Source organism: Gymnoscopelus microlampas (genome assembly GCF_963454915.1).
Source record: "Gymnoscopelus microlampas genome assembly, chromosome: 13".
In the NCBI taxonomy this organism is placed as follows: domain Eukaryota; kingdom Metazoa; phylum Chordata; class Actinopteri; order Myctophiformes; family Myctophidae; genus Gymnoscopelus; species Gymnoscopelus microlampas.
In genome coordinates this window covers 590001-599728 of record NC_139950.1, presented here as the reverse complement: position 1 = coordinate 599728, position 9728 = coordinate 590001, and the positions used below count along the sequence as shown (strand labels likewise).

The 9728-nt window shown below is 41.8% G+C and overlaps 1 protein-coding gene across 3 annotated transcripts in view; it reads left to right on the top strand.

The window, feature by feature from the left end:
* Window positions 1-9728, top strand: part of LOC311059368 (uncharacterized protein) — a 10537-nt gene continuing 809 nt past the window's right edge. The window contains exons 1-12 of one of the 3 annotated variants that reach the window (XM_084077239.1): window positions 1-105; window positions 1738-1808; window positions 2501-2610; window positions 5311-5407; window positions 5874-6056; window positions 6297-6439; window positions 6821-6905; window positions 7359-7521; window positions 7827-8020; window positions 8117-8258; window positions 8769-8908; window positions 9462-9728. The exon at window positions 9462-9728 is cut by the window's right edge and continues 806 nt beyond it. In XM_084077239.1, coding sequence (XP_083933365.1) covers window positions 5949-6056; window positions 6297-6439; window positions 6821-6905; window positions 7359-7521; window positions 7827-8020; window positions 8117-8258; window positions 8769-8908; window positions 9462-9728 — 1242 coding nt within the window. In that variant the 5' untranslated portion in view covers window positions 1-105; window positions 1738-1808; window positions 2501-2610; window positions 5311-5407; window positions 5874-5948. Of the gene's footprint in view, window positions 106-1737; window positions 1809-2500; window positions 5408-5873; window positions 6057-6296; window positions 6440-6820; window positions 6906-7358; window positions 7522-7826; window positions 8021-8116; window positions 8259-8768; window positions 8909-9461 lie in introns of those variants that run through there. The other 2 variants (XM_084077238.1, XM_084077240.1) reach the window with 2 other exon arrangements.

Genomic DNA, 9728 nt, shown 5'->3' with positions numbered 1-9728 from the left:
ACACACTGCACAGGCTGAGAGCACGACCCATGCAGAGAGAGAGAGCCACAACGTTGGTGCGTCGCAATTTCCAAACAACGGCACGAAAGCAGAACTCCATTCAAGGTAAAATAGTGTTTTGTTTTAACTTTTTGCACTGTATTATTGTCTCAACATTTCTAGCATGCATTGACGTCGTGTTAAACATGACAACAGAGCATGTGCTGCTGGCCTATGCTAGCCCATGCAGCTAAGCTAAGCTACTGTGGCTTTGAATTGTGTGGACTCAAATGTTTGGCGCGAGTGCAATTGGCTCTTTTATACATTCTGCACTCTGGTCTGATCTCTAATTTCTATTATAAACACATCACGTTGCCGTTCAAGCATGCACAGTCTGCTGAGTGACAGGCCATGGCTACACAGCTAACTAGCTATGGCCATTTGTACAACAAAAGCATAGCCTAGTTGCTTTATATATTTATTGACGTGTAGACCAGGGGTCTTCAACAGGGGGTCCTCAGAGTTACTACAGGGGGTCCGCCAAATCTTTGTGATAAGATGTTTGGGGTTTTTACATTAACCACTTGAACCCTAGCATCACTTTTCTGAGGAGAACTTTAGCCAAAAATAGCAGATCTACAAGCTCACAATGCCTCTTGAGCTTGTAGATCTGCTATTTTTTGGCAAAGAGGTATAGGTGTAGAGGGAAAAAAGAGCAGGCCAAGTAAAAAAATAAATAATCTGAAACACAATTTTATATAGAGGGGGTCCCTGCTTCATCTCTTTCTCAGCTAGGGGGTCCTTCCTTGGCCTGAAAACGTTGAAGACCCCTGGTGTAGACTATATAATGCGTGCTGAACACATTGTCCTCTCAATGTGCCTACAAAATATGGCTACTGAAATGTGGTATTGTAGTTTGTTGGGTGTTTGTGGCTTGTCTATGTGACTTCTGTACAAAAGCCTGTAGATCTGCTATTTTCACAATTCGTGCCTCTTTTATATTTTGATAATTTCTACAATGTTTTTTTGTATATAGTTGATTACTTTTGATGCTAAGTACTTAAATTATTACTTCAATGTCATCTGGGGACCCCTTCAAAATCATTCTTGTACAGAATAGAAAGAATCAGATGTGTTTTTTCTTTATTTGAAACTAGTGTTGATTTTGACAGCAGCATTTTGTTTAGTTTTAGGCATATTTTAGTCATCTGTACTGTATTCTAACCCTGTCACTGCCTTGACTGTATAACCATTCTAACCCTTTCACTCTGTACTCTAGCACCATTCAGATCTACCCCATTATATTATTTAATTTGAGACATTATTGTATTAGGGTGGTGTTAACATTATTGTGGGAATTGTGGTTGAAGCATGGAACATAACATTTACTAAAGCTGTAAAAACAGTTTATCATTGCTGGTATTGCACTAAAATGCTCATTTGAATAGGCAATTGCTTGGGCAGCTAAATACTGTGAGAGGCACATGTTGTGAAATTCACAACAGTCTCTCCTAAGGGGTCCCTGCTTCATCTCTCTCAGCTAAGGGGTCCCTGCTTCATCTGTCTCTCAGCTAAGGGGTCCCTGCTTCACCTTTCTCTAGATTTCCATGTGTACACTCTGAGAGTTATAGAGCTGTAAGGGTCCATTTGGTTCATATTCATAGCAGATCATAGTATTCTACTGCTATTTTGCTTTGCTTTTATGTTGATATCTGAACAGGTATAACACCAATCTTATTTCCTTTGTGTTTGTTTCAGATCGATGGACAACTTTGTCTTTGAAAAACTGACAGAGTGGCAGTTACCAGATCTGGTAGACATATTTAGAGGTACAATATGTTTCCCATCCACATACATTGCTGTCACACAGTAATGGAGTTGACAACTGCTTTTTGTAATATACCTTGACATTTGTATTGAGCATATGCATTTTCTGTGCTATCCTATTTGATTAACTGACAACAATTGACCAGCAGATGAACCCAGGTTGATTACGGTTAATATCATCTGTGTCAGTCAGAAATAGGATGCTGATTGTCTTTCAAACTGTTTGCTCAGCACCAAACATGGCTGCTGAGTTAATGGTCATGGTTTTTGTACTCCTCTAACAGGGGTTCTCAACCTTTTCAGGCCCCCCCCCAAAAAAAAAATATAATATTTGAATTGTGGACCCCCCATTTGTTTTACTTCTTTACACGGATACATATTGTGAAAATAGACAATCTACAGGCTCATAATGCCTCGCAACAGTTTCACAATATGTGGGGGGTCCCGACCCACAGGTTGAGAACCACTGCTCTAACCTGTCATGTTGAGGACCAAAACCAGGTGATGAAATTTGTCTGATTAGCTTTGCTGAGGGTAATCATTTGCAGTAGAAGTAATTAATTCATTTAAATCATCTGTGTTGGTCCTCATCATTGCAGGTACTGTAGATGACTACAGATGAAACCCATGAACTCTATTTTTTTTTTCTGTTCCTCTGTTGGAAAAATAATGTGTCTTTTTCTCTTTTTTTCAGATGAGGGGATTGATCAGGAAAGTTTCTTTCTGTTAGATGATTCCACCATCAAACAGCTGATCCCGAGAGCAGGCCCTAGGCTGAAGTTCTTAAAACAATTTAGAGAACTTGTAAGTAAATAGTTTATTTCAGGAAGATGGCATACACTTGCTTCAAATGCCAAAAGATAATTTCAGGGGGTATCAAGGGTCTTCTCGCGCATTTACGGTCTGTACACCATGTCAACTCTGTATCAACACATTTTCAGTGTAGTGAAAGTGGTTGTGGTCGGACATTTGGTTACATATGGTCTTACAGAAGACACTTAGAAAAGGAGCATGGGGGTAGAAATGATGACCCCCTTGAAGGCCCAGCCCCACGGCCCCCACCTGTAGGTCCAGCCCCACCTGTTGAAATGCTGAATGCTGACATGGAGCCAGAACAGGGAGAAGAGGAAGTTGTTGAGGATTGGGATGAACTAGAGCCAGAGTCCATTACTAATCGAGTGGCCCTCTTTTTAGCCCATCTTAGATCTAAGTCTTCTATGACATTCTCAAACCTAAACTTTGTGGTTCAGCATACCTCCAATTTAATTGGCAATATTGTCGGCCGACTGCAATCAAAGACCATGTCTGTATTTCGTACGTTTGGTCTTGATCAAAGCAACGAGGTACAAGAGCTTCAGGTGGAGTTCTCAGAATTAGCTGAGCCTTTCAGAGGGATGCAGTCCGACTATAAACAGATGAAATATTTTGCTACAACTGGAAACTTTGTTCAGCCAGTTGAGGAGATATTGTCAGGGGTTACCTATGTTCAATCCACGGCCTCTGCCTCTGGCATTGTCCAGCAAGTTGGTGTTCATGATTCATTTTACCGTATACCGTTAAAGAGCCTTTTGACCAAGATTCTAGAAATTCCCGGGATTTTACAGACCATGCTGGATTGGCAGCGCAGGGAGGGTGATGCAATTCAGGATGTTTTTGATGGGGAGTTCTGTAAAACGCATTCCTTATTCCAGAACGAGGTTTCAATCCCAATTGTGATTTACCAAGATGATGTTGAGATAGTAAATCCCCTTGGTGCTAAAACTGGGATTCACAAGTTGGGACTTCTTTATTTCATTTTGAAGAGCTTGCCTCCAGAGTTGCTATCTACCTTGCAGTCACAGTTCCTTTTAGCTGTGTACAAATCTGACGACGCAGCACACCATACCATTGATGCAATACTACGCCCTATTGTCAAAGAGATCATGGATTTAGAGAGGGATGGCATCCTTGTTAATACCCCCAACTATCAAGGTGTTGTCAAGTTCACAGTGCTCCAAGTAGTTGGAGACAATTTGGGCGTCCATGGTGTTCTTGGCTACGTTGAATCCTTCGTTGCCAATTATGCATGTCGGTTTTGCAAAGCAAATAAAGAACAGAGAGAGTCTCTGACGCTTGAAGATCCTGGACTTTTGCGTGATCGCAATAGTTATGAGGCAGATTTACTTACAGCCGACAAGTCCCAGACAGGCCTGAAAAGAGACAGTGTCTTGAACATGTTGTCTTTTTATCATGTGTCAGACAATGTGTCAGTGGACATAATGCATGATTTACTGGAGGGAGTGGGGCCTATCGAAGTCAAACTTGTGTTGAATTCACTAATCGACCAAAAGCATATCACACTACAAGAGCTGAATTACAGAATAACAAGCTTTGACTATGGATTTAGTGATAAGTCTAACAAGCCTTCTGTCATAAGCAGGAATGATCTCAAAAAGCCTGAAGGCTCCATGCGTCAGTCAGCATCTCAAATGTGGTGCCTAATTAGGCTACTACCAATCATGATAGGTGATCTTGTCCCCGAGGATAACAAGCATTGGGAACTTCTACTCCTCCTACTCCATTGCATGGAGTTTATCTTTTCCCCTTCAATTACAGTAGCAGCAACACTGTACTTGGGCAAAATCATAGAAGACCATCACTCCCTCTTCCTGGAGCTATATCCTCATCTACATTTACGGCCAAAGCAACACTTCATGGTTCACTACCCACGAATCATTCAAAAAATTGGACCGTTGAAGCAGTTCTGGTCAATGAGATTTGAAGCACGGCATGCATTTTTCAAACAGGTTAGCAATGTAACCTGCAACTTTAGAAACATTTGTAAAACCATGGCATTTCGCCATCAGATGATGCAGTGCTACCATTTCCTATGTGGAACTATCCTGTGTCACAATACAGAAGTTGGTCCAGGGCAAAGTACAGTTCTGGTCAACATTAATGACAGGATCCAAAGTGGGCTAGAAGGTATTCCCCTCTTCAGTGAAGTGTATGTGCCAGCCTGGGTTACATTTAAGGGAACTGAGTATAGAGCAGGCATGAGTGTATTCCTGTCCTATCATCCAGATGGAGAGCCTCAATTTGGTCTCATAGAATCAGTTCTACTACTGGAGCAAACGTTACCCACACCAACAATAAAACTTGTTGTAAAGAAATGGGAAACACAGTGGTTTGATAGGCATTTATATGCATACAGTGTCATTCCCACTCAGGTGTTGGTAGCAGTAGATGTTAGAGATCTGCTTGATCACCATCCCCTCCATGCAGTGAAGTCGTACAGAAAGGATGAAGATGATGACAGTTTATGCATTTCGTTGCGCAACAGACATTTTTAGAATCACCTAACTGCCACCAGGTGTGTGGTTGTGTGTGACTGTAAATAGTACTGGCTTATATGTTGAAAAGGCCTATTTTGACATTACCCCCATATTAGTGTCCATCGATTTGAAAATGATCAGTATTTGAGTTGAGTACCGGGTAGGAAGAACCACTTGACTTCTGGGACAGATTGAAGGTACTACTGGAATGATGGGATGCCGTGACTACTGGGATGACGCGATTACTGGGACTACTGGCATTCTTTAAATGAGTGATAAGTGGTACTGTAAGTACTTTTTTGTTTAATCACTTAATGTTTGTATAAGGTGAAGCCCAAGTGCACTCTCTAAAAGTATGCTGCACCACTGTCCACATATCATTTGGTTGTCTTCAAAAGGGTCCTCTATTGGGGATTCCAATAGAGTACCGAAGTCCTGACGTCACTCTCTCATCCCCTGGTTTGTAGAAGTTTTTCTCTATGTAGAATAGTTGGGTCATCTTAAAATAGTCTCATAAGCATTGAGGTCCAAAAACAGACTGTCCCGGCGATGTTGTCAGGAAGGTGATTATCGTTTATGATAGTCAATCAGTTATATTTGATACAGTCTGTTTCTGGCAAAAATGTCACTAATTAAGAATTGGGGGGAGGGGGGAGAACAACGCAAACCAGGTAGGATGCGTCATTTACATCAGACTTCGGTGCTCTATTCTTTGTCCTACATTTATTGTATTAACCTTGGTCTTCTGTATAGATTGGACCGGCGCCTGCACCTGATGCACAAGCTACAGCCTCTGATGCCACACCTCCTGCCACTCCCCAAACCCCCATGGAGGTATCAGCCGCACCTGATCCCCTAACCCCACCTGAACCCCTGGCTCCACCTGAACCCCAAGCCCTCATGATGATCCAGACAATACATATAATTCCCACGTTTGTAAGTTCTGCTTTACCTTTATAAGCCTTATAATACCTTTAAGCCTTATAAATTTGGCTGCTTTGCATGAAAAAGAAAATGGTGCTCAACAAGCTCACAACACATTGACACACTGAGTGCATTAATTGTAATCAAGACAAAAGTTTGAAGTAATGGTGATATTGATTTGAATTAATATCACACATTCCTAACTAAACAATAATAAGTCTGCAATTTTGTGTCTTCTTGCAATTTTCTAAGGATGTCCGTCAGGTTCTTACAGCGTTCGCAGACGGACGGCCAATTGTGAGGGACCTTGACGAGAGCAGTATAATCACCTCATCCCAGAGATGTGCCCTTGTCCGGATCTTGGTGTCTCACCTTTTAGAGAAGTTTGGAGAGAAGTACTTCAACATATTTTAATTATCTTTATGTTTTATGTTGAATAGGGATCACAATATCAATGCTGGGGTTTAAGTGGTTAAATGACAACTTTAAGGGTGTATGATCATCCCAAGTTCTAACTTTACCTGAGAGCTAAAATATGACTTAGTAGGGATATATTTGCTAGTTGTTAACCATGCTCAGATCAGCTACCATGGAGTAACATTTTAAGAGGCACCAGTGCAACCTCCACTGGACGACTGACTGAAGTTAAGTTTATGTTAGCCACACACCGGGTGTTTTTTTTTTTTTGTCTTTTAAAAGTGGTTTATTAGTTAAATGAAATCAACGCACTGGAACTACTTGATATGATGAATGGTTGTGCTATTTCTGTTTTACAGTCCTACGACGGAGACCAAAAAGGCCATGGCAGCAAGCATAATTCAGGCATTTCCCTGCTTGAAAGACTCTTCAAGCAGTGGCAGCGTGAGTTTATTCCCCCATTTTTTTTCGTGTTTAACCTTTTTCTTTTTGCTTTTCAATCTAGTATTCATTTTGGTGACACCCCTAGTAAGCCCAATATATGCTCTGCTGTGATGTGTCGCTGATACTGAAAACTACAAGTCTACAAGCTCACAACATGTGGTCAGCCTGTAGGTCTGCAGTTCTCAGTAACGGACCGTTGAGAAGCATACATTGAGCTTAAAATGCTAAACCATTTAACACACAATACAATACAATACAGCTCACTCCTTCCAGAAAAACTACTGTGATGTGTGATTTTTACTGCTGTCATGCCCTTGGAAGCAGGGACAATATTTGGCCTTCTCTTGGGACAGACAAATGTGCAGAAAAACCCTGTTCTAATTCAAGGACATGCTGTCAAAAAATCGAAATGTGCCAAATCTCTATTCATCAAACATTTTGATTTCTTGGCAGGACATATGGTACACCCCAGCGCGGAACCGGCGTCCAGCCAGTGGGTACCTGGAGGAAAGGCTGCGAAATGTCAGAAAGAAGCTTAGGAAAGCGCTCAGGGTGACTGGCCGAGCACCACATCCAGCACCCGAGGATGGTCCTGTTCGAACAGCGGTCATACCAGGTCATTACTAAATGGAAAAATAGAAGGAAGTTCCAACAATGTGGCACATTTGCTTGCTTAAGTTTTCCCAAAACATAACATGCGCACGTTTAGGGAACACTGTCGCAGACAGAAAATCTGAGTAGAGCCTGATCTTATTGAATGTGAGGAATTTTGGAACTACAGTAGCTTGTATGACCAGACACCACACAATAGCATTTATAGTTGTTTTAGAACTATTTTAACACACACTATTGCTGATAGAATGACTGATTACGCAAAACATCCATCTTTTAGTGACCGACAACATTTTGTTCTTTTTACAGAATGTACTATATCAGACGAGCGAGCAGTACAGCTGAAGGAGTGGTTGAGAAGTAATTCTCAACCTTTATGCCAAGTTGAGACTTATATGCAGGACACGGCTGTGTACAGGGCTAAGTGGATAAAGGACAACACCAGAGATCTGACTATCAGTCAGATTCTGGACCACTATCCTCACCTGACAACTAACGGCATGGTAAGAGGGAATATTGTACATGTGATGATTCATTGTTTATAATGTTTTGGTAGTGTGCCACATTTAATTTGACTTCAAATGTTTTCCATTTTATAGATCGCTCAGGACTTCCTTCTCTTACATGCGGACGCTGCGCCCAAACTCTACGAGACCTGGCTCCCAGTGTATGCAGAGAAGATCCTGCAGGTGGCACGACTGGAGCGGAAGTTACAGTTGCCGGTCGAAGGATTAACATTAGGTAAAATATTATTGAAATGGTTCTTTGTCAGTGGACAGTCCCTCTTGTGTCAAGAGTCCACAACTACGTTGACAGCCTCTCTGTGTGGGTGTGGCACGCACAGCACACACTTTCAGGTACCCCGGGGTTTTCCTCCTCTCAGGTAGTGTCACCTTCAAATACCAGTGGGCACACCCCTTCCTCCTATAGCCTCGTCTAGACCAGGGTTTCTCAAAGTGGATTGCTGGGACTCTCTGGGTTACTTTAGTGGGGTCTAAATTGACCCTTAAGTCTGTAACTGTGACAGTGTTACAAATGGACCCCAACTGGTCAATTATTTTCCATTTGTAAACTGTCATGGTTAGGCCAGCTTCTGGCCTAATGGTGGGAATAACTAAACTAAAATCTAACCAGCTGCAGAGCAGCTATTGGCTGCACATAGCAGTATAGGTTACATTCTTGTTGGCTATTGAATGACACAATAAAGGATATGCCGTTCCACCTCGTATTGATACCTATGTCTTCCTACAGATGACATTGGGGATCTCGCCCTGCAGCAGCTGCCAGCTTTGCTCCCCCCAACGGCTTACAAAGTTGGACGTGGCCGTGGCAGTAAAACGGTGCGCCACACCATTGCAGAGTGCAAGAAGGCCTTCATCGATCATCAGCCTGTAAGTCCACCAGCACATCTAAAGGGAAACTTTCCATTTTATTTGAACATATACCTGTTGTGTAATTAATGAGTTTGTGTAAGTATTGAGTGTGTAATCTACAAAGCATAGGGACCACCACCACCACCACCCTCCTCACTAAGAATCAACCTAGGGACCACCGTTGTGCTGCGAGGGGGATATAAGTTAACACTTTATATGCATTCTATGTCTATACAGTACATCTCTCACTGTTTCTCAACCAATTGACCACCAGTAGATAAGATTTAGCCTATCAGAGACAAAACTAAAGAACATTTTGTTATCGTTGGATACCATTTTGTCCACAATACTGTACTATGCTGTGTTGATGTTTGTACTTTGTACCATAGGAGTGATAAGACGCAAAATGAATATGTTTAACAATAAGTTAACTCTTATAATGTAACATGAAAACACATGGGCCCTTGACACCTTTTATTATTATTTTTTATTTTAATTATACACTTATTTTTCTGTACTTTGTAGACATTTTGTCCTTACTCACTCACCCTCACTTTTCTGTGTTTTTCAGCCTGGCATCAACATGGTGGAGTATCTCCAAGCAGCCAAGCTCAGCCAAACTGAACCCTACGTCCTGACACTTGGCAACACCCCTCAACAACCATCTCAGGTCTTCGCGATCATAGATGGACAGGCTATGAAACAGGACAAACTTCTTCAGGCCGTCGACGTCTGCTTCAAGGCCTACTACATCTTTGACATTGAGTACACCAAAAGGTGTCAAAATGTGTGGGATTTCCTACAGAGTATTATCTATGGAATTCCACTACAAGAGTCC